Source organism: Drosophila bipectinata, chromosome 2R (assembly GCF_030179905.1).
Source record: "Drosophila bipectinata strain 14024-0381.07 chromosome 2R, DbipHiC1v2, whole genome shotgun sequence".
Taxonomy (NCBI): Eukaryota; Metazoa; Arthropoda; class Insecta; order Diptera; family Drosophilidae; genus Drosophila; species Drosophila bipectinata.
In genome coordinates, this window is record NC_091737.1 from 6,925,883 (window position 1) to 6,951,751 (window position 25,869).

The 25,869-nt window shown below is 41.4% G+C and overlaps 1 protein-coding gene across 1 annotated transcript in view; it reads left to right on the plus strand.

Annotated features, from left to right (window-relative positions):
- Positions 1-25,869, plus strand: part of LOC108132109 (serine-rich adhesin for platelets) — a 37,750-nt gene that overhangs the window by 8,228 nt on the left and 3,653 nt on the right. Inside the window, exons 2-7 of the mRNA XM_017251367.2 lie at positions 3,441-3,567; positions 10,852-11,054; positions 19,110-19,812; positions 19,873-19,960; positions 25,315-25,734; positions 25,796-25,859. Of these exons, the coding sequence (XP_017106856.2) occupies positions 10,853-11,054; positions 19,110-19,812; positions 19,873-19,960; positions 25,315-25,734; positions 25,796-25,859 (1,477 nt within the window). The 5' untranslated portion in view covers positions 3,441-3,567; position 10,852. The remainder of the gene's footprint in view (positions 1-3,440; positions 3,568-10,851; positions 11,055-19,109; positions 19,813-19,872; positions 19,961-25,314; positions 25,735-25,795; positions 25,860-25,869) is intronic.

Consider the following 25,869-nt stretch of genomic DNA (forward strand, 5'->3'; position numbering starts at 1 on the left):
AAGTCCAAATCTTAATTAAATATTTTTGAGAAATAGGAGTAACTTATATTTATTACACCACGCAATTAGAGCATATTAAGTGTGGCATCCTCTTGTTACTGTTTTTGGCTCAAGTCCCAAGAGAATATAAATTAACGCAACAATTAACAGAAACGAGTTTCTGAACTGAGGGGGGAGCAAATAAAATGAAGTGAGGAATCTGGTCGTGGATGATCTTTCTTTATAACAACAAATGGGGGATAAAAAAAGGGGTAAGAAAAAGAGTTAAAGATGGAGTCTTTTTATCGAATAGCCAAAGCCCCGGGCACTTCAGCTTCTCATCTGCCGGACCCCCGCTGAAGTGGCAAGTTCTGTTCAGATCGGATCGGTTGGTTTAATTTTCAACAAAAAATGAGTAAAGAAGGGGATACGAAAAGCCAGCCAAGCGAAATACACACGGAAAAGGGGGAGAGCCCAGAAGAGCAGAAGTGCGGAGTAGAAAATGTTAATTTAGTGCCACATCGATGATGACTTCGATTTTCCATTCGAAAGTCTCGTGGAGAGCAGCTTGGGAATAATTTGGGCGCAGACAAGGAACCTCTGGGCCCAACGAGGGAAATAAAATCGAGAACTCCATTTGGGACAAACGTTCGTTGGGTAACACCGCTCTTATATGGCAGCCATTAAGTGGATGTGTTATTATTAAGTTTTGGCTCTTATTGTTGGCTCCGAGCTGGCTTTTGTCGGCCCCCGATGTGGTCATGCGGTTATCCAGTTTTCAGTTTTAAAGTTTTCGGTTTCTTGGTTTTACTTTTATTCGCCTGGCATTGAAGTTTTGCATTACCAGCGACTAGACTTGGCCGAATCCGCCCCAGTTGGCTTCGCCACCGCCCCGAGAAGTTATGCGACAAAATTTTCCATAAATAAATTCGGTTGACGGCGGCCAAGAGGGTTCAGCGACCCGCCTTCCCAATGACCTATTTGCGGCAATTGCCGAGCGAAAAAAGAAAATTCTCAAATGGAAGATGAGGAATACGTGCATTTAAAATATACACATTTAATACCCATTCCATATGCGACTCCAACTATTGTATAAAGACATTTATGGCTTTGTCAAAAATGTGATATTTGCCAACTTTTGGTTATTTTTGGTGTTGGCGGACAATATTTAGTTGCCTCGACGAGTGAGTGCATTTCCTGGCCGTTTTCTGGCGCCCAACACTCCACATTCTTTAAAAATCCGATTCACTTGCGGATTCCACAGACCCACTGCATACATTAGTCGAAAGACCCCTTTGTGGCCAAAAACGAAACTAATTTGGAGAAAACTAAAACAAACGAAATTCAATTAAGTTTTATAGAAACAGACTTTTCAGCCAGAAAAGCAAAAGCATAAAATTAATGCCGAACGGTTGGCGATAAAAAACGGCCAAAACCCGTTCAGAATTCGAGATCGTATAATTTATTCATGGATTCATCGCTCAGTGCATTGTTCGATTGTTTGAACACAAACTTTTACTTTTCATCATTTGTTTCTTGGAGGCCCATTGTAGGTGCTCATCTTGGCCCTCGAAGAAATCTCTCCCTGCAATTAATCTTCTCCGGCGTGCACTCCAATTAGATAACCGAAGGGCCATCTCGGGCGTGTGGGCAGTGAAAGTTTACGGCTCGTTCTAAGCCACTGGCCAGGTCGGGGGATGGGCAGGGAGCCGGGGACGCAGTCGATGGCCATTTGCATAAACATCTGGGACTGAAAGCCCAGTGCAGTGGGCAGCAGCTGCTCGATGGCCCGATTGGTATCTTAGGCTTTATTTACTTGGAATTACGTTTGGAAATCGTAGAAAATCAGATCAGCATTTGTTTCCAAGCTGCTGCAACTGCCAGGCTTTTATATTTATGTTTTGGCCCTGGCTTACGGTAATGGCTCTAATTGGTTGCAACACAACCCCTTGAAATGGGCCAAACAATACCTAGAAAATATAGGGAATGGTTATGCACTAAAGACTAGTGACTTTTTTCGGAAATCCTGATATGAATCTTATTTATCGACACTACACAAAATAATAACATATTAGGCATTCATTCAACTAGAAAGATTTTTGACCGAATTTATAAACATTTTTGTAGCTTCAGATTTAAAAGAAATAAAAGATTCGTTATCCTGTTAGGAACCGTAAAACGGGTTTCTTTTAAATGTTTCTTATATTTTTATATTTTGATATATTTATATTTATTTTTTATGTTTTAATATATCTTTCGAATGCTAATATATGAGATTTTGCTTTGAGGCTTAAATAATTCATCCAAACTATTTTCTTCAATTTAAGATTATTTTCACATAAATTACAATCATTGAACATTTTTTATGAAAATAAAGTATTTTTTAGTTCATTATTAAATCATCAATATCTCAAATACTTCTTTCCGGGTTCTGTAAAGATCATTTTTAAGTTTGAAGGTTTAAACTCTTAAACTTTTTTTACTTTTTTGGGAAGATTTAATTTATTTTCGGAAAGTTGAAGCTATTGAGAACTCCTTCAAGTTGGCTTCCTGCATCCTTTAACTCTGTTATGTGAACTTTATTTAATTGCAGACTGGCTGCAGGAAAGTAAAACTTTCGCCAAAAAGGACCTCGATCCTTAGACTTCCCCCTTTTCAGGCTCGTCGGCATTTTTGCCGGGCCATTTGTATGCAAATCAGCTGAAGACACGCACACCACAGTGGGGTGTCGGCGGTGGGTGGCCAGTAAGCCCGTGTCGGATGGCCTCATATACTCATAATGGGGCACCAGCTTTCAATACGGCGCATGATATGCGATATGGATATGCAAATTCAAAGGGGTTAAGGCGGGCGAGGGGACACCAGGGCCGGGGGGGATGGAAAGCCTAGCCCAATGTGGAAAATGAGGGAAATTCCTTTGGTCACGGGCTTGGCTGAAACGTGACAAAATGAATCCACTTTTTGGTATTCAACCTTACGTAATGCGCCGGTCCTTAGTCCTTTTGAGCCATTGTAGTGTTCCAGCCGGGGGATAATCAAGATTTACGGACGATTTTCGCCCTTATCCGGAGCTGTGAATGGATGGCAGATTTGGCCCGGGTTCACGCCCGTGTTTTGGGGTCACTGACCGGCTAATGTGTTGATTGATTTCCGTGCAGGAGTCAACACATGGGGGCTTTCCAATAGTTTTGGACAGGTTTGAACCGTTAATATAATATATTAACTGGCTTTACTCACCATATTAGTAATCGTTAATTGTAGTACTTATCCCCCTCGGTCATAGATCATTCGTTGTCTGTTTCAGTGAACTTGATGGGTTCATAAATAGCTCATAGAACTTGGGGGATACACATGCCCCACACATGTGGCACTCAAACCAGCTGATCCAACCTTGGGAGCGACTACTCGAAAACGAAAACAATTTACTCAATCCGATGTCTGTTTCTTCTTTTTTTTTATAGATCATCAACAAAAGACGGTTCGAACAATGTAACGACCATCAGCGACCATCAGAAAACAGAATCGAAAGGCGGAAAATCTTTGTTTTGCCTTCAAATACTGAAAACCAGAGGAACTTTAGCGAATCAGGTGAGTTGGGCAATAAGTGGAGGTCTGGGTAGTGAATAATATTCATAATTTGCTTTGATCTTCTAGTCGGCCTGTTTTTTAAAATACTTGCCAAAGAGGCTGTTCAAATTATTACCCCTAATGAGAGCAATACTCTACAGGGCTTTTGCCCAATTCCTTTATGAGAACCAGAACATTTTTGGTTTTTGTAAACAAAATATTGTTCATGTAGAGGGGGAGCCCTTCGAAAGTCACACCCCAAGTGTATAAGCGATGGACCATAAATAAATTCGCACCTGGAGAGATTTCTGGGGCGCTAGCTCTGCTGTTGTTATGGTAATGTGAGCTTCGTTTTGGGGTTTTCATTCTGATTACAATGCCGTTTTTGCCTTCATGGTTTGGCGACCTTGGTGGCAGATCGACCTTGAGACTGGGGTAATCCAAGCCCCTTACAACCGGTCTGATTAGCCCATATTTGAACACGTGTTTACGAGCCAATAAGCTGGCCAACCTGGCCTTGTCCTGTTGGCTAGAAGGAAAAAAGGAAAAGACGGGCGATTTCCTTGACTAATTTTCAAGAAGGTGGAAATTTTCCGCCGACCGGGCCACCCTCCCGAAACAGAACCCCAAGGATTCTGGCCCAAGAGAGCGGAAGGAAGTATATATTGCTTTTTGCCTTATTTGGTTATCCTGTGACGGGCTCCTGACGAATTCGTTGACTAGGTCAGGCTCTCTCCGGCCAACTTTCACACGAAATCGCACTCGAAGGCTTTTCACTTTTGGTTTCGACGGCAGGAAGTGCGCCGGCGCGGAGAGAGGAGGATGTGGTCCTGGCAACATTATGCAGGCAACATGTTTGTTACTTTCATAATTTATGAGCGGGCTTTCGGCGGAATTTGGAATTGGTCTTGGGTGTTTTTAAACATGATCTAATATCGGGGCCAAGAACGTGGCTACTAATTTTTGGTTGATTCTCAAGTTCCCCAACCTGATTTTTAGGACAAGTCTAGAATGCAAATGTTTATAATGTTTATCGATACAATATAGCTGAAACTTAAATATTGTATTTTGATGATTTCTAGTGCTCGTAAAATGTAACTTTAAAGTGATATATTTAAAAAATTCCATCAATAAAATTCAATTTATTCATATTTCTTAAAAAGATCTAATATCTAATATTACTTTATCTAGTTTAATTTTTCGTTTGATATTTTAATTGAAGTATACATAAAATATTAAAAAATTTAAATTATTAATGTTAAAATCTAAATTATTAAGTTCATAAAAAAAATTTTTGTAAAAAATGTGTGTTGAGTTATTTTTTTTAATTTTTTCTTCATTATACTCTTTTAAGATTAAGATTTTCTAATATTATGGATGGTCAAAGTTTGAAATGAGAGAAAAATTATAAAAAAGTAAAAGTTAACATAAATAACTTACCATATTAGTTTTTTTATATCAAGAGTTTTTTTTATCTTCAGTTAGTCAAATATAATTTTAATTATAATTTACATTCAATATTTGGGGCAAAACATTTCGAATTCCTTTCAAGCCGATAGTGGCTTCCAAACCTCTTATTGAGACCATTGATGCCGCCCACGCCAAAAGGACAACGTAGGAGAGAGAGTGAGCAGCTGGGGCCGAGAGAGCCATCTCGCAGTTGCGCTCCTTGACCTTGGGAACGAGCCCTCGTCGTGTCCCCGTCCCACCCCCGGACCAGGCAATATGTTGCCCTTTGCGAAACATAAACTGCGTGGCTGCTGGGAATCCATGGCTCGAATCCGGACGGAGATTCAGTCGCTCACTTCGCCAGCAGCCACAAGTTGTGGCAACGGCCAGAATCGGACGGAAAACGCATAAAAATCGCAACAAAAAAAAGACAAAAAGTGTGAAAATAAAAACATTGAAGGCGAAAAGTTGCTTCCATGCCAGCCACGAAGATCCCCCGCAAGGTCTGCCAATCCCGCCGACATGGAACTGGATCCGCCGTACGTAGGGGTAGGGAGGTGCCACGGGGAGCAGTCCCCCAACCCATGTGTCAGTCAATTAAAACGACGCAGTGGCTCGGCCAAAAAGTAAACAACAAATAAATCAACAACAGCATCATCGGTTCCAGAATCTCTGAATCAGCAATTGCTGCGTCATCTTTATTATGGGTTATGGGTGCCAGGCCCTACTTATCAAAATTTTAGCCTCCCCTGCCCGTACCCCATGGCCGCCTATTGATTTCCATCGATTTCCATCTATCATGCCCAGATTGATTGATAAGACCGTGGAAAGCGGAAAGTGGGGGCCAAATAGCTTTCGGGTTCAAAGTTCGCACTCAAAGCGGAAAAATAGGGCGGTATTTGTCAAATGGAGTGAAAATAGGGACTATATAAACACAAGTGCCTCTGAGGGGCCCAATCAAACAGAACGAGATGCGATTACATAGGTCTACGGGTCCATGGATGGGGGAAGGAACGTGCTGTCCTAGAACTAGAAAAGGGGGCCGTCTATTGAGTTTTTGGAACTTTAGCTTGATGGCGATGGTATTGAATTTCAATTGGCTTCATAAATAAAAACAGAAATATTGCATATATTGTTCAGTATTTATTGTATTCATATAAGAGTTCTTAGCATTGGTTATAAGCTATATGATGCATTTTAATAGGAATGACATCATCAATGAGTTTTAAATTTCTATATTCTTGAAAGCCCCCTATACAACCCCCATAGGAGGTCTAAGTTCAACCTTTTTTCAAATTTTTGCCACGCCTCCTACCGCCCACTTGTGGCATATTTTTGTAGCATCAGTACAGAAAATAATTTTGAAAAATATTTGATGCTAACTTTTCTTATTGCTAATTTTTGGCTAAACTAAAAAAAAAAATTCAAAAGAAGGCAAAAAAGCAAGTGGGGTTTTTAAAAATGTTGTTTTGGGTATCAAAAATACCATGGGTATCATGGCTCCGGGTATCATAGAGCCGCTAAGCTCGACTGTAACGTCCTTAATGGTTTATAATACAATAATTTTTCCCAAATCCTACAAAAACATCTTAGGATTAGATTCCATACTTTTTTTATATTTACTTGAAATTTTTGGAATAAAGTTTTAATTTAAAATGTATAATGCTGTTAATTTTCTGGCTAATGAGTTAAAAGCATACCACTATATTTTCCTTATCATCACAAGTAATACATTTTCCTACAATTCCGATGCTCTTCTGGCCACAAAATGTTATCTTGACTTTGTGGATGTAGGAGTACTATAGGTATACAAAATTTACATATGTTTGCGGAGCAAACAAAACTATCTTTAAGCAATACACACACATCGGTGCAGTCGTTAATAAACAAATATTTCATTTGGCATTTTCAATTAAGCCCCTCAATCAAATTACTGGAATTTGACCAATAACAAAAAAATAATTAAAATGAAAGTGTTGCAAATTTTTCTTTAATAAAACGAATAATTTGCTTTGAGTAGCATTTCTTAAATTCGATTTACATTTTGACAAAATTAATTGTATTTGCACTTTTCCGTCGCAATTCGAGCTTCCAGTTTTCACAGCTCCGCTGACCTTCAAGTCGTCGCCCCATTTGGCTTATTGTCCCAAAGTCGAAGCCAGGTCATTAAAATTAATGGTCATCCAGTCGGCCGAGGTGGCGAATGGAGTGCGGTAACACGGTAATACTCCGCCACCCGGACCCGGAGGTTTTTGCATCTTGTAATGAGCGATGAGCATGCAGTTTCGACCTCCTCTCCTCCGCCTTTGAATTGTGTTTGTTTTTCCACCTTGACTCGGGCTTGGATTCGGGGTTCGGAGCTGGCTTTGCCATTGTGCTGCGCGAGCTTTCCGGTCAGGGGCACTTTCCTTTTCAATTTGTCCAGCTCTTTAGCTTGGCCATTATGCCACTTGGCCGTTTTGCAATGGAGCTGACTGCTCAGCTAGTCGGTTTGCCATTGGAATTGTGCTAAAGTGTCGGTAACAAGTGGCTACACTGAGGGAAAAGCTTTTACTTAAAAATATGAGCCCATTTAATAGTATTAGTATATAAGTACTATATAACTTACTTTTAAATTAAATACTTTTAAAAGGTTTAAAAGTAATATAGGTAGGGTTATATTTATATTATGGATTGAAAGGATAACAAGGGATTAAAGTACTATAATTTGCAAATAGCCTCATACCAATCTGATCCCGATAAAAAATACTCGTACTTCTTCATAAACTTCCCACATATAGATAATTTAACAGATATAGCTACAGATTTGTATCACTGTGTAGCTAATAACCTAAGCAAACTCCAGAATAACGCAGCTTACCTCGAGCTGGAGTTAAAGCCAGTATCAGTGCCAGTACCCCTACCCGTACCAGCTTCCTGGGGCCATTGTCTGCGGGTCTTCGTAATTAAGTTGGCAAATTTGTGTAATGAGCAAGTGCAATTATACGGCAGAGTCGTAGGTACATCCATCGAGCTTGGCCCTATGCAAATGCCACACATAATTATAGTTTGTGGCTGCTGAATATTACACTCTTGTTGTGGGCCCCTGGGCCTGCCTGTGTTGTTTTCGGCCAGGTTTTCCTTTTCCCCAGCGATGTTTGCCCACTTTGCCAAGTGAGCTGTGCGAGTGATTGTGTGCTCATCTGCGAAATGCAAATGAAAGTCAAAGTTAATTTGTTAGATTTCCACGTCGAGATATTTGCGTCGAGAAAACTGCGTGTCGGCAGTCAGCGAGGCGGCGATGAGTTACATTTGCGGCTTGTGGCTTTCAGGGTTTCTGGCCAAGTGCCCGGCCACGTCTCGGTTTTCAAAGAAGCGCGCCAAAGCTGCGCAAGATCTCAGGTAGCGGTTGAAAAATCCAAAAGTTTGTGGTATACTTTCGGGCACTTACGAAAAGGCTGAATCATAAATTTTTAAGTTTTGGGGTTTTTGAATTTTTAAAGGAAAGTGGAAAAAGAAAGTAATTGAAGCAGAAAAAAAACTCTTATTTAATCAAACATATTTTTTAATAAATCAGTTCTCGTTTAATACAATTTTAATATATAAAATATATAAAGGGTTAACATATTTTTGATAAATTATTATACCTTCTACCATTTGAAATAAAAAAATTTAAATCACTACATGATTCTACCCATCTGTTACCCCAATAAAATAATCCCCTTCCTTAACCCTTGACTCACAAAAAGAGTATTTAGTGCAACAATTCATCTCGCCTGACCATTTAAATTGGCAGGCTTAATGAATTTCGCCTTGGCATTCCCCCAAGTTCAATGTTAATGTGTACTTAGGGGTCTGTTCTCCATCGGTTCTACGAACTATACCCCACCATATATGATTCAATCCCACACAATCCCCCAATAGTGGCACTCATTCCGTTTAATTAATCAATCCCGATCCCGAAACGTGATGAATATTTTCCAGTTGTGTGCTCTGTGTTGCTCTTTTCTCCGCGTCAGTCAGCGTTATCGTCATCGTAATTATCATCATGATGGTGCTTCATCATTTCATCAACACTGTGGCAACAACCAGGCTGGCTGCACTGCCCCCTCGAGTGGCGGCTGTAGTTTCCATTTCAATGCGCAAAAATGCTTAAACTGCAATTTGCACTCTTTTGTGGGGCCAGGGGGAGGTTGGAAAATGAGTGGGTGAGTGGGTGGTTGGGTGTGCCGGATGGTGGATGGTGGGTGGGAGGTGCTCGGCCCACTAATTAGCACATCAAATTCTCAGGGCACACACGGCATTCACACACAAGGAAACTGGGCGGGGACTTGTTGACTAAAAGGGGTCAAATGTCAGCTTGACGCGTTATTTGGACAGCTCTACTAACTGGGTTAACTTTGCGGTTTTCTGAAGCGTTTATTTCCCGACGCACTAATTGCTAGCCTTCTCTACATCTGCAATTTGCCAAACAGCCCAAAAGTATGCACTAAAATGGTGGAAATCTTGTACTAGTTTGAATCTTATTCAGTGTCTCAGACAAATTTGAAAAATGATCTAAAAAACTCGGATGTAGCCATTAATAAATAACTCGTATATATTTAATAAAGTGTCATTTTATTAAAAATATTTTTTTGCTTTTAATTCTTAAATATTATTTTATTTATAAATAAATACCAACTCTCCAAGTAGGGCTTCTTTTGGTTGATGATTTATCAGACCTTATTAAACCTCCAAGTAGGTTTAATGGATATTACAGTACCATATATATGGTAATGGATATATCTGTTCCAATCACGCTTGTACTTAGAATAGCTATTATTTTGTATTTAATTCCAAAATAAAATATTATCTGATATTTGAAAGAGGACAAGCGCAGCAGTTTAAAGTTCCTCAAGTATCTTGTAAATCATGTTTATGTGCCGAGACCCCTTTCTTAGCCCTGTACCGTCATAAGCTGATGTAAGACACTCGTAAATCTCACAATGTCTGTGTCTGTTCGGCATCCCCGAACTTGGCATGAATCACCCGACCGGGGAGACCATTACTCACCCGTGCTCTGTGGCGCCAAAAACAACAACCCAGCGGCATGGTGGCCGCCGCCGCATTAGCACGAGGAGCCAGCATAAGACGGGGCATGAGCCCATGGCGTGGTGGCATCAACATCTTCTCAGCGTCTCAGCATCAGCGTCAGAGCGGGCAGGCCACAAAGTTCAGCCAGAAATGCGAATTCCTAGTTGAAAATAGTTTTCCTTGAAATGCCTTTGGATGCAGGCGAGTCCATTGTGCAAATGGAAGTGCATTCTGCTCCTCGGGCCATGACATTTATTTATTGGTTGATATGGGATGATCGAGTGGGTTGACTGAACTGCGAAAACAAATAGGCAATGGCATTAGAATGCATCTGAATCACCCTTCCACATGCATAAGTAAAATAAGTGGCAACTTAGAAACATGCCTTTCCCATTTATGTTTGCTTCCAAAGTTTCTAGCCGCAATTCTGATAAATCATCTTTAAGCCCACACTCCAAACTAAACAACTACATATCCGACTTGGCAGCCCAATTTCCCGGTTAGTTTCTCCCGTCAGCTTGGCTTCCATCGCAAAATGCAATATGACATTTAATTTCCCCCAGAACACCGACATAATGGAGATCCATTAGTGCACTGTGGCAGGATGTCCATGTCCCTGTCCTGGCAGGGCCAGTGAGTGATGGACTAGTGCTCTCCTTGCCACAGAAACTTCAACACGGAAGCGGTGCGACCCCGGCACTCCCCCAGACGACGGCCACATACTTTTATTGCATTAATTCCGCACATATTTGCTGACGGCAATTACAAATAGTTTTCATTTTTCACTCTTCATTTTCGTTGCAGCATGTCTTCCGGCCTGATGTCGTGTGTGAGGGAAAACTCTCCGCCGCTGGAGCCTGAGCTGGATGTCACTGACGGCGGAGCAGGACACGGAGCCGGGGGGCCCATGTCGCTGCCCACGGAGGGCGGACGGTCGCACGGCGGTGCCGTCACCTCCACGCCCATCTCCAGTCCGGGGAACGATGGCCACGAGGCAACCACAGCCGGTAAGTTGACTAATTGCCAAACAAATAATCAAGGAACACATAAGTGTGTCCTGTAGGGACAATAAAAACCAAGAAAATCATTTGGTGGCTTTAAGTTTTTGATAAACATTTATGGGCCTTCGTAAAAGTATACCATAAAAGATAAATAAAAGAAAATTAAAACTGTTTACACCTTAAATAAAAAATATGAATATATGAGCTTATAAATGTGCTACTTTTTATTTAGATAATTTTTTATTAGAATCATATATCAAGCTCTGTTGAAAAATAACAAAATATTTGGGCCCAAAAGAAATTCCTTCGTTATTATTTTCCCAAACATGTTTCCCATATTAAATCATTCAAGCACGGATGTTGGCTCGGATTATGAAATTGCCTGGGGGCTTTGCTCCTGTTTTTCTGGGAATCGCCTTCAATACTCCTGTTTTCTCCTTCATGTGTTCATCATTTTATGGAGTCCCCCAGGACACGAACACAAAAGGCTTGGGGATTGGTTTGATTGCCTTCCCCAAAGGTTGCTAAAGATATTTTAGAAATATAAAGGGTCTTCCTGCTAAAAAAAAACTATGTATTAGACTTTAAAACCAAACAATTTGATTCGTAACAACCTTGACCAAAAGTCGTTACACCTTCGCTTACATCACTTCCTCCTAGCCATATAATAGATCATATGGAATGATACAGTGGCTCTTCCTAGGAAAACTAAAGGGTTTGTTTTTGCGGAGATCTGTGCAGCCAACTCTGCGATTTGTTGGGAAGACAAAGCCGCGCAATTGTAAGTAGATACCCTACAGGGCCTAGGGTCGTACGACTCACAAACTCCATTCACAAAGTGGGGAAAAAAAGACCGTTAGAAAGAGTTCGTTTGCTTAATGATTTTTAGTTCGTATGTGCATAATTAGATGGGTCTCCCGGCTAGCTTTCGGTTTCGCCCCCACCCACAGGTGATTCAAACACCGATGCAGATACAATGAGCCAGAGATAAAAGTGGCCATAATACATATGTATATTCAGATTGGGCCACAGCCACAGCCACAGACTCGAACCAACATTAGTAACAACATGTGAACCGGCCTTTGTTTTGTTTGGCCTTTTGGTTTTGTTTTTGGATGGGCTCGCCCTCATACGACCACCGCCGACAACTGAATAACTGGATAATGTTTATATAATTGTGGGTAATGCCGACTACACGTGCTAATTAACGCCCTCGACTTTCTACTGCCAATGCAAATGCATGTCGAAAATCGACCACAGGCGTTCTTTTTGCGAGTTCTCTGGCTTGGAATGGGGAATTGGAATGGAAACGGTTACCATTTTGGGGCACATAAACTATTGTTGTTATGACAACACCCACAAAGAAGTGCCACCAACAATAATGGCTCAGGTATACATAAATTTTAACATAATGGATATATCTGCATGAAAGAAATGTGTTCGAGTTGGGTGGACTGTGGGTGAAATCGTACTAAATATTAATTTCAAAATAATGGTGTGGAGCTTATTTCATTGTGTTATTTATCACCTTTTAGCCAGAATATTGGATTAATCCAGAATATTTATATTCTTTGGATTGGGATTAAATGTCTCATTCATAAACTGTGAATTTTTGATATTTTAAAAATGATAAATAACAGCAACTGTTAGCAATATTTATAAAGAATTATTATAAAATAAAATATATATGGTTTTTTAATAACTTTGCATTAAATTCCATAAAAATCAGTCTATATGGATAGTCTTCCAAGTAGGTTACAGAAGTGAACAAGGCTATTGCTCCCTTATCTTTCTTAATTTTGCTCATTAAGGTGCCTTTTTTCTATCCTTTCTTTCCTTCTATAATTTATCCTTCTTAATTTTGTTTTTTAAAAACATAAATTTTTATTAGTTATTTATTTAGTTATTAAGTGATTTAGTATCACTTTTATTCATAAGATTTGCGTTTTTATGTTTAAGATTTGAGAACTGTTTTTATACAGTTCTGTGTCAGAGCGAGATTACTCATACGTCATGGTGACCCCTGAGGTGACATCAACCAGCTTGACCGCATCCTGCCTTGTAGCACCCACTGTACTGTTAGCCACCCAACAGCGCTCTGTTAGCCCCCCGGGGCGACACCTGCAGTGGGCCAAGAAATACGCTAATCAGCCCGATTTGGCAACAGAACCCGGCTAAGTACGACACGGCGACGCAACCAATTGGCCAAAACAGCGCCGCAGTCGCCTTCTCTGCCTCGGTTGTCGATGATTGTGTGTTGGCCTGGCTCAAACGCAATTCCCTCAGTTCAGTTAGCCGTTCGGCTGTTTTGTATATAACGTATTTTGTGTGTTTTCATTACTTTTTTGTTTTGTGGGGTCTCTTCGGCTTTTTTTCGCTTCGTTTCGTTTTCGTAGATTTCAATTTCAGTTCCCGACTATACGACTATCCCACTATCCGAGTATGCGAGTATCTGAGTATGAGTGTGCGAGTGCCTGAGTGTGGGTACTTTTCGATTTCCACGCCGCCGTTGTCCCATTGATTCAATTCATTCTGTTCGCTCCGCTCCACCTGTACAGGTGAGATTATTTCGCTGCCGAACGCGCCGAACGGTCGCTGCACTAATTGAATTGTCGCTGTTGTCGCGAATTGCAGTCGCAATCGAGTCGCATTCAAATCGGTTCTGGCCCAAACAACACGCGCTCGAACCGACTCCGACTCCGAATCCGAATACGTCAGATACACCAAAGTTTTTATTACTCTCGTTCAGAAAAGTTTAATCAATAATATCGGAAAAGTCAGTCATCAGACAGAGTGCAAAGTGGTGTGTGGTGGAGTGAAGTTCGACTAATTGTTAAAGGTAGAACAAGTACAAGGGATACATATAGTATACGTACTTAAAAAACACATCTGCAAGATTGTATCTTGTCGATCACCAGCGTAAACAGTTCGGGGAATTTCGCCTTTGAATAAAACATCTGCTGCTATTTTCGGCTAAAAAGCAAACACATTTAAGCAGGTAATAAAACTCATTGTTTATTTTTTGGAACTAGAACGAAACAGACATTATCGAAACTTTTCGGGGCCTGAGAGCAGGCTGTAACCCGATCATACAGTTGAGTGAACCAAAACAAAGCTGACCCCGCCAATTAGCCACTCTCCTGGCCCAAATGATACTTCATTATGTAAGTGGCTTATCGAGCGGTGATGATATGATGTTTGGGCTCCATCCCCGGCTTGGGCCCCGACTGGTTACGAGGAGCCGGAGACCCAATCGAGCCAATTGGCCAGACGCCTCTAATTGGAGTACCATGAATTGTGTAATCAATTTTGCGCCTCCCAGCTTGTTCTCTTTTGTTGTTATTTGGCTCTATAACCAATACGTTTTGGCCAGGCCGGGACTGATAAGCGCGTGGCCATCGACACGCAGACGTCTGATTGCTTCTGGCCGAAGATTGTACAATGACAGGTTTCCCCCGGGATAGGCCTGATAAGGACTGATCTTATATAAAGTGGCTTAGCTAACAGGGCTAAGAAAGTGGCCAGGTTTTGACTTGCTAAGCAATATCACTGCATAGGTCTGTTTACTCTGGTTATTTGTAGAACTTTTAGCAGTCAATTGAGTTTTTTATAAAGCCATTGTGAAAAAGTATACTATATAGGCTTACTGTGTAGTATGTAGGGTAGAAGTAGCTTTGCATGAAACCTTTTCTATTTATATATATGCCAGAATTAATCAAACAAGTCCCCCTCTTCATAGTTTCTTAGTATTATTTACTTGGCCCGAAAATGCCTATTCTAAAAACCATTTAGATTACGTATGAAAACGTCAAGTGCCTGACACTTTTCTTGAGTAATCTCTAATAGTTCGCTGATAGCTGTGTTTGCTATTAATAAGCATTGGGTATCACTTCTAATCTATACAGGCCCAATGCACCGGCACTACTAGCCGGGTCAAAACGTGAGCGGTATCTATTGACATCACACCCTTTTTGAAAAAATTACGCCGCAAGTTTGAAAAATAATTAAAGCGCCAGTCTGAACTCTTTGACCAACGGAATCGGGGGACCTTGGCCAGTCGAATGCCCGAGGTTTACTGCATTGCAAGTGACTATTAGACATCTAGTATGCACAACATCTGAAGGCCTAGAGAGACCTGTTCGGTTCGCTAAAAAAGTTGCCTCTGAAAAGCAGCCAACGCAGACAGAATTGTGCAATTCTCGGGGCTTTGTTTGGGTTCTGGCTTCTCTATTTTTATTCCACGCAAGTGAACTCAGCACTTGCTAAGCGGATAAGCTGCCCTGCCCACACGGTATCCCCAAGTGGGCGCCGGGCGGGGGGCGTGGCTCACTTGACCTTCCCCAATCGAGCGGTGCAACAATCCAAAAGCAAAGAGTGGCCGAGCTCACATCCGCTCGCAAAGGTCTCCAATTACTAAAAGAAACTGAAAAGCTGCAAAGTTGCCAAGCCATTTGCCATTTGATTTTCACAATATTGGCTAGTATGTTGCCAATTTGCATGTCGAGTGAGGCAACATTTATTTCTTTTTCCTCGCCAGTGATTAATTAATAAGTGAACCCACTTGCCATCAGCCGAACCTTTTTGGAATTGCAATTCTCAGCCGAATGGCAATTGGAATTGGTGTCAATTAAACTGTCGACGGCAACACCTCCGAAACCCACGCACTTTTATTAAGTAAAGTGAGATCTGAAAGGGGAGATCTAATAAACATATATACATACATACGTATATGTTTAAATCTAAAAACATAATATAAATGTTAATAAAATATTTTTCAATTTAGTTGGCTTGATTTCTACGCTTTTTCGCCTTATAAGAGTTATGGTCTCTTTTATTTCAGAAGTTTTTCAATTTCTGGAGAATTTGTTTATTATCGAAAGTCTAATAAAAAATGTTTTATCCCATGAATATTATTATATAAAAAAAGGTATAAAAATATACATATAATTACATATTTTTTGTCATAACTATTGGCACAAAATATACTTATTATTACTAAAAGAATGCATCTAAGTGAGAAAAAAAGTTGGTGACGAATCCACTTGCTCCGCCCCAATAAGATTTATTTGATTTTTTTTTTAACGACTGAAAAACGCTATGGAGGTCTCTCTCCCCTTATTTTGAATATTTATATCTGAAAATAAATACAATTTCTATAATTAGTCATTTTTAATGAAGAAGTATTTACTATTTGTAGCCCTTATTGGTTTTATTTTTTTATAAAAACCAAAGCGAATTAAACTTAAACATAACGAATTGATTTCCTATTTCGTGAAATGTTTTAAAATTTAAACTAAAATGTATTGTGTTTTTTGAACCCAACCCAATTTTGGGTTTTGCCCATTACTCCAACATCCCTGAGCACTTGAGGCGTTTAATAAAACAGACTTTTAATCCCATCGCATCATGTTACCGAACTGCAAAGAGACTTAAATCACTTTTGATGAATTACCAAAACCAAAGCCAACCAAAACCGTCAAAGACGAGTATTTCGCCCACATTCGCGGAAATCGCAAAGAAACACTGCCAACTGATGACAGCACACAAAAGCTTACAATATAGCAAAGAAAACAATACGACTCGAAATGGGACCTCAGTAATAACAAATCTTGCTCAATAGACTTTAGATGAATTAGAAATAATGTGTCCATAATGCTGATGTAATCGGGATGGCCTCATGAAGTGAGTCACGTTTGGAGGAGACGGGATCCACGAGATGAGATGACTTTGTTAGGTTTAATGAACTCCAACTTTTCAATTACCAACTTGGTGCTGAGCTAAATCTTCTCTAATTACTTTTCACTTTTTTCGAGGCAAGGAGGAATTCAATTCCCGCCCAAAAGCCTGCTGGCGGCAAAAAGTGTCTGACAACTGACCCAATTAGGCATTCCATAAATAAACAATTGTCACTTGCCTGGAGGAGGCACGGGGCTTGAAGCAGGGAGGTACTCCTCCTGCTCCTACTCCCCAGCGGTTGAAATTCCATTAGCAAGGTCCCCGAACAATTTCGAGACTGGCAGACACCCCGGAGGGCAATAAATAGAATGACGTTCCCAACCCCTTGCTTGATATTTTTTATATATACTCCATAGTATAGACTTGCCTCTGCATATTACGGCGTCTTCGTGACTAATCAACGACGATGACCAGCCCCAACGCAGGTGAAATTAATCATTAAAATCAAGCCATCACCGAAAACATAAGCGGAATATACACGAGCATGTCTTGGGCTTTGTATACCAGAATGTGTGTCCATGTTCGTAGTACCTTTTGGGGAACGGTTGGGGAACGACTGTGCCCCCAAAACGTGACCGGCATGGGCCATTGCGTTTCTCATTGGAGGTCGCGGCTTTCTTGGCAGGGTTCTTTGATTTGTTTGGTTTTTAGAAAAGCAAGTACTTCCGTCCAGTCGGATTCTTCCCTCTAATTAATATATCGACAAACTGTCAAGTGCTAACAATGCTGACTTTCCCTGAAGAGTCGGCCAACTAAAGTTGGTTAAGTAAACTTTCATTCGTGTTAATGACACACCAAGTGAGAGCAATGAGTCACCTTGAAGATGTTCGATTTGAGAGAGTCCTTAAACTAAAAGGCTGACTAACAACGGGTTTATGAAATCATCGTAATGAAAATATAAATAAAACACCATCTCAATCAAGATTTTTATAATTAAACTGTCAGGCACTTGTACTAATTCCACGACGTAGGCCTAATGGGCCTACTAGGGGGTAGATATAGGTTTATTTGTTCGCCTTCATACGTCTTCTATAAGAAATTCCCCATTGATCGATAAGGTATAACGAACTTTAGTATACATTGTGTTCTTTTTTCCGTAACTCCCTTATCGGCCACTAAAATTGAGGTCTACGACCATAAATGCAGCAATTGGTATTCGTTGATTATAATTTATGTTATTTGCTTATTGCACCGCCCATAAAACGGCTGAAACCCAAAGGTTTTGTTGTAGAATTCTTTGTCCTGGGCTTCAGATTATATATAAACATTTATATATTAATATTTGCTAAAAAAAATCACCATGCAGGTGATAAGACATGACCTTGTCGCCCTAATTTAACGCTTGTTCGCACGTGGTTTTCAAATCGAATCCATTCGATACTTCCCCCGATTTGCTATCTCTCTCCTACGGCCATTGGCCCTCTCTTTCTTTCGTGGGCTCTTCAGCACCTTTTTGCCTATTTATGGTCATGTTTTCGGCTTCGTTTCGATTTCAACCATTTATTGTTTACTTCTTATCGGCGTTTGGCTCTTAGATGACGGAAAAGTTCTATTACCAATTCGATTGGCTCAACTGCTGAGTAACTGAGGAAGTTAAGTGGTAGCTACATGGCTCAGAGCCACTTCCGCGGAAGTTCGATAATTATTGTTTCTTAAAATCATTCCCATGGACCCAATGAAACCTGAATGAAAAGTATAGCAGATACGATGAAGCGATAAAGTAATCTTCAGGAACGACTACAATTTGAATTTCCTGCAAGAGTGTGAATACATAATCCCTTCAAGATTTTTCATTCATTTCTTGGCAGTACTTATGTTGTCTGTCAGTCAAAGAGGCTCTCCTGGGTCGTCTGGTAATGTCTTGACATTATTGGGCTTGTAGCGTCACATGAGACAAGTCGTCACATGGGGCGGATATGTAACACTGTCATGTATAGAATCTATACTATAGATCTGCATTTTAATAAAATATTTTTTATTAAACAAATTTAATAGTTGAGAAACCCTTATTATTGCTTTTAAAGCTTAAGAGTAAATATTTTATCGAATTTCAACTCTTAGAAAATTAGTAACAAACATAAAATTTGTCTTTTATTTTTTCTTAATAAATAAAGAGAACATTAGTATTTTTGTCGGTAAATGATAAGTATAAATATTTGAATATTTATCAAGAAAAATCTTAAAAATGACGCTCGGTATTGCAGCAAGCCCTGTGCCACAATTCGGTTTCCGAAACCCAGCCTTAAATTTTAAATTAAAACAGCCAACATAAAAAATGTTTTCGCATTGAGTCAAGTGCCTCATCCTGTGCCTTGGTCCTTCCAGAGCAACAACAACAACAGCACCAACAACAGCAGAAGCGACGACGTTTCCATCCGCTCCGAAACCTCCGTCGTATCTTCCGACGCCGCACGATCAACAGTTCCGCCGACAGTCCGGCCAACAGCATCTGCCAGTCGCCCGGACAAGGAACCGGACCCGGATCCTGCAACACATTGCCACCGCCGACGAGCAGCAGCAGCGAGAAGAACCTTCGCAACGTGCTAGCCTCTCCGCCGGGATCGCCCCGGAATAAGTCCCAGCAGCTGCCGGAGGGCAGCTACCAGACCCAGTCACTGCCCAAGTCCAAGTCCTACGGCTCCCACCGTGATGAGCTGCTGAGCGTGCTTCTCGGCAAGAAGCGGGCCACCAAGCAGGCGCAGCAGCACAGCTTGGACAGCCAGGTACAACAGCACTCCCAGCCATCCCAGTCCCAATCCCAGCCCGAAGCCATGTTTCAAGCACAGCAACGGCAGCCCAGGGGTGTGGCCATATTCCCGGACGTAATAGCCTTGAGCCGGAGCAGTTACTTTCCCCCTGGGGAGCACTACCAGCAGCGGCATCTCCGCAGCGTGGGCGACTCCTCCCAGGAACTGATTCACGCCGAGCGAGAGGGCGTCACGGGATCTGGTGGATCTGCAGGGGGAGCAGCCGACATATCCGACAGCCAACGCAGCCTCAGCGAAGGTCGACTTCTGGATGTCGATGGGTAAGTTACGAATATTTTCTATTTTATATTTAAAATATTATAAAAATTGTTTCTTTGCAGGGACTATTCACGGGATCACCTTTCTCAATCCCATGATAGCGTCTTTTCTGAATCGGCTACAGCCAGCAGTCTATCGATTATATTAAAGGTAATTCTATATTTTTATTTTGATAGTTTTGTTAATGTATATATAATATACTTTTTTTTATATAAATACATAAATGATTTACAATGTATTACAATGTATGATTTACATTTACAATGTACATAAATGAGGAAAAGGTAACCTTTTACAAAACCAATAAATTTCAGGTGTTAACCAATAGAGAAACTTAGTTCTAACCCTTTCACAAATAGATTTTTGGGAATTCCTAATACAATTTTTTAATTGTCTTATAAAATAAATAATAGTAAGAACAAAGGATTAAAAGGATTTGCGATGGTATTTTGTTTATTTCCAAAAATAGGACTACGGGTTTAGCTTTTGTTTACTTTACAATATATGCTAGTTTAGCCTTTGAAAATTGTATTTTAAAATAGTTCAATAAGGTAACTTGTTGGTTAAATGATTCTCTACAATATAAAAGTTTAATTCTTTATCTAGTTTTATTATAAAATATGTTCATACAATAGTCTATCTATAGTATAGGCCTGAAAGCATATCTATATTTTAATCTTTTTTTTAAACATTGCATTTAAATGAAGCCAAACATTGGTTTATCGCACAAGTTTGATTTCCATTAACACCCTGCTTTCACTTTCCATGCAACTTTGATAAGTTCACGACCTTGGGGTCGAGTGGGGAAGCCGCTCCAGGTCACTCTTGTGCAGTTGTTGTTTTTCGTGTAATCTGCGTTTTTGTGTTGCAATCAATCTAAATTGATTTTAATCAAATTCAATTGGCTGCCTTTGTTGGCATATCTGCATTGGTGACGACCGAATCTACGGTGGAGGTTGTTGACTTGTTTTTGTTTTGTTTTCCGAAAAGCCTTAACTCTGCGATGGCTTTAATTAGCTGCTTTATGGGGCCAAAAGAACAAGCACTAATTGGTGGAGATTTATTAAGACGTCTTTGATCGGGAAATCAGGAATAAATCGTTATTAATGCGTTTACTTTGGTTTTTTATCCGTTTTTGTCAGTTTGTGGGTGAAATGCGAGAAAGTTGGTCTTCGGGAGTTATCTAATAGACTGCATTATCAACATTACTGCATAAGTTGGCCGAGTGAATTTTCGTTTTTCTTGCCTCTTTTTGAGTAGAAGAAGCAACACAAACTGTGGCCCGAGCACGCGTCTTGCAACTGGAAACCGAAACCAATGTTAGATACAAAAACTGCAAACTGCAAACTGCAGACCGAAGGCAGTAAGCCACGGCAACTGCCACTCCCTCTCCGCCTTGGTCGCGCGTGGCCATTTGCGGCTTCTCCCGGGGGTGTGGAGGACAGAGGCAACTTCTATTGCTTCTTCGGTTTCTGGACAAACGAGTTGCCAGCCATCCAGTCAGCCATCCAGCCGATGGCCGCCGCTTGGCCGCTTCTTGTTATTCCACTTTTTTCCACTTGGCAGGCCAGCTCTCCCAGTGCCTCCAGCACTGCTCCTCCATCCGCCCCCTTGTGGCGGCTTATTTGCCAACCTGGTTAGCAAATAAATCGCATTTCTTTCTGTTTCTATGCTATTGAACTCCTGGAAGTTTTCCGCTAAATCAGTTTGCATCGAGACTTTAGCCAGTGAAGACAGCTCGGTTCGGCCATCGGGCAACGTCCACCTCGACGTCTTCCAATCCGATTTCGAATCCGATTCCGTATACCATAGGTGCTATGTCCACCATCCTCGGGATATCTGGATTTTAGCCAAGTGAAAAAAATAATCTACGGCTTTCAAGTTTAACGGTTTAATTGGGTAACTGTGCTGACGATTTGTGATTTCTGCAATTCCTGAAAGATTAATTAGTAATAGAAGAATTTATTGGCTTTAATTTTAAAAGGTGGAGACTTTACCAACAAAGAGCAACTGCGTATAACCCCTAAATTAAGGAGTGTAGATTAAAGTGTGGTTAAAGAAAAACTTTGAATATCTTTAGGGTTTATGTTTATATTGGAGACATAGACTAATCCACATAGAATAGATAAGTAGATATAAGCTAAGTGGATTTTATATGACATCTATAAAGTTATACCTTCTGATACCTTTTGTATAACTTAACCAAAAGCAAATCAACTTTGTAAAGTGTTTCCTTACATATTTTTAAAGGCCCCACTCTAATTTGACCATTAATTTCACAGAAACCCCCTTAGCATAGAAATACTAGAGCTATAAAGTATCTGCAGCCCCTTTTCCTGTCGCATTTTTCAAGATTACTCTGTCCTGCGACGCCTATTAATCCCCTATGAAGTAGACTTGACATTTTCCTTTGAAAAGCTGAAGAACAGGTCGAGAAACGAGCATGGGTCTATAAATATTTAGCAGGCCAGGCCGCAGAAGATGTGATCCCAGAGTCAGAGTCAAAGTCTGGGGGCCAGCGACAAGTTTCCAGTTTGATAAATTAATTGCAGAGAAATAGAAAGAGAAAAACATCTGCACGATGGCCATAATGGAAAAACTAAATGACAATGCAGTGGAGCAATTTGCACGGAACTCAGCCAGATGGAGGGGGGAGTCCATTTAGCCCGGACAACTTGGAATGGCTGTGATATGGTAACACGGTAACACGCATTCAAGTTGCCTGGGAGCAGGCAGAGCCGTCATCAGATTTCACACGCTGCTCTCTAATTGACCAGCTTTTAGGGGGAGGGAGGGGGCAGGCAGTACTACCAGCTTCCCAACAAGCCACTCGAAATTCACAATTTTCGGCCCACATTCGCTGGCCCGAACATGAGATCTGTGTGACACTTCCCGTCTGGTTTAAATGTTATGCAATCGTTCGCATTTGCCTATCTCGTAGATTTCCGCATCCATTAGAGGAGCCGCCATGTCAGTGGACCACTGGTCCACTCATCTGGTCATCTGGCCATCTAGTCATCCAATCAACCAATCATCGCAGCATCCGCATTAGGATTTTAATTGCATTTCTTCGCACGCCGATGGGCGCTGTCAGCCTGGCATTCTGGAGTTCAACAGAAATGCAGCCCAGGTCCATGTTCAGTCCATATATGCGCATCGATGGCCCACTTGGGTGACACGTACATAGTCGGGGAGAAACTGAATGGATTCCGATTCGATTGGCTTTCAAGGCCCCAGAAATGAGCGAGTCCAGTGAAAACCATGTGGTCCAAGTGCCAAGTGGTCCATGAGAAGGGTTCTCTCTGTGGGTTTCACATGGCTTCATATCTGTTCTAGAGAAAGCTGTGGTGTATTCTGCCACGGAAATGTGGAGAAATAATGCAAAATTTGTAATTTCTTCGCAACACATAATTTTAAAAAGAATTTTTTTTAACTTAATCCAATACTTGTTTTAAATCCAAAGCAAAAGAATAAGTTGTTAAATATTTAGTTTAAGCTGCAGGTAAGCTTTTAAAAAATTTGTGGAACTTAGTTAGTCCTAATACTCTTCCGAAACTGGGAAAGCTTGAAAAAACTAATACTTTTCAAATGCCAAAACTTAGTATTTATGAAAAATCGAAATGCGGTTTGAAGGAGATTGGGGTATCTAAGTAGTGTTTTTAAAGCTTAAAATTTAAAACAGTTATTTAGATAAATAATCATCCAAATTTCAAAAATAATCTTCAAAATTTGACTAGAACCATTTTCTCATAAAAAAGGTTTAATAAATTTCCTTTTCTTTATAATTCAATCCATTCGATTTCGACCTACTTTCGAGTTGTGCCATTGATCTGGCAGGCGATTCGAATCGCTCCACATTATATCCCGATGCAGATAATGGCCAAGTCAGGGTCACACCGAGTTAACCGCCCGGCAAGTCGGCCAACGCTTTAGATCGCCGCAGATTATCCCACTTTGCAGATGGCGGGCATTGGCTGGACGTAAAATGCAACTCGGACAGCCGCAAAGTGATGCAATTGCATTTAATTCGAGCGATTGCCTTGCCTCCCACTTGGCCAACTGCTGTCCGCTCTCCGAGCGGCTGTTTGGGTAATCAATGTGTGTGTCTGAGTGGGCTGGTGTGTGGCCAAGTTGGGAGTGTGAGCCAACTGGCCGCCGGCGATTGGCGGCTTCTGGCCCGCTCGCAAGTGGGCCAATAAATCACTGAACGTGACGGCACCAAACTGCATCTTGTCCGAGCCTGCCAACTCCCGACAGGTAGTTCTCCGGCCGGCGGATAAACGGGTTAGAGGTCACAGGACGTGCTCCCTACCTGGCCATGGAAAATTCCCCGAACGGACAGCCGTCCGCGATTATGTAAAATCTGATCTTTTCTCCTCGAAGTAGGTAATGGGAAAGAAACTTAGTTTCCTTTAAAGTCTTTTCGATAAGGTCTTTGAAAACATTTTCATTAACTTGGAAAGATGATAAACTTCAGGGGATATTTTTAGATTTCTTAAAAATGTTTTGAAAAAAGAGGAATCTTACAATTACTCATAATCCCACTAGAAGCGTACTTCCGAGGGTCCAAGAATTTGTTTCGCTGGCGCCCAGAACGTTGAACCCACCCCCAAGTCCCCATTTCTGTTTTGTTTATGGGGAATTGATGGGCGAGGTCTTTAACCTGAAACAGCCCGGTACTTAATCCTCGTGAAAACGAGCTACGAAAATAGCATCCCCGCTAGAACTATCCGGGAAAACAGATGGCAACGTCACGCGCCACAGCCACTGATAGATGGATGAGAGTGTTGCTCCGAATTTCGGTTGTTTACTTCTTGGTGTCTTGGCTTCAGACCCGGATCCGAGGCCTCGCCCTTGAAACTGAGGCGAGAGCTGACAATAAACAGATCCATGGTCTTCGCCCAGTGTGCCTGCCTCGCAGACAATTATGTTCGTCTAGGTAAAAACTGCCGCCATTTCCATTTTCATGCTCAGGCCCATTCCCATTTCCCATTTTCATTTTCATTTCGCTCTCGTTTGTGGCATCTGCCACAGATTTCAGTTGCACATTGCACTTGGGTGTCGCTGGTTGTTGCTTCGTTGGAAAAGTGAAATCATCTATCTTTCTAAAGATTTTTTACTTCGAAGATGGTGGCTGGGAGTATTGGTTCCAATCCCTTTCAGCTCTCCTTTGCGGTAAGAATTGAGACCAATATTGGGGTCAGGAATTGCAGAAATCTAGAACAAGATCCGTCAGATAGTTGCCCAAGTAAGCTGAATAGTCAGTCTTTTGTAGCCTCTTTGTCGGATGAAGAGACTCTCGAAATGATCGACTTCAAGCAGAACCCCTTCAAGATGAAACTGGGCAGTGGCTCGTCCATGGGCGAGAGCCGCCTGGGCCGGAGTTGTTTAAAGGCTCGCTTTGTGTTTCGCTGGAAGAGCTGGGTACTAAAGCATGATCCTCTAGAGAATTAAAACACCCGAAAGGACCCAATTAAATCGATACTTTTCATTTTTATTTGCAGGCTGAACTCACCGATGTTTTGCGAAAACGACGCAATCGACCGGATGCCTCGGACGAAGATCTGGGCTTGCCCCGGAGTCCTGCCTCTCCGCAGAGACGGGCTGCTGGTGGCACTAGCAGCCGGAACAACTCTGGAGTCAGTCACCATCAGACATCCTCCGTGAGCATGCTGAGCGTAAACAGCAACGAGGCGGAAACGGAGGACAGTCAGAGCTCCATGCATCAGAGGCACCACTCCCGTGTGTCCACCAGCTCCTCCATATCGGTCAGCTCGGACATATTGCGCTCCCATAACGAGGACGACGTGGATGCCGTGGGCGGGGAACGGCACAGGCTCTCCCACGCGGCGGCCAAGCACAAGATGGCCATCAGGCCGGCCAAAAAGAAGGGTCCAACCCGGCAGCATCGCATGACTTTGGAGGTGAGTTTTTGAATCTAAAGGTAAACGTACCGTACTAACACGAAAATGATTTCTCCGATAGACTTCCATACCCGAAGCCAATGAGGATATGCTGAAGATTAGTCCTGGTTTACGTGGAGTTCATGGTAAGAAGTA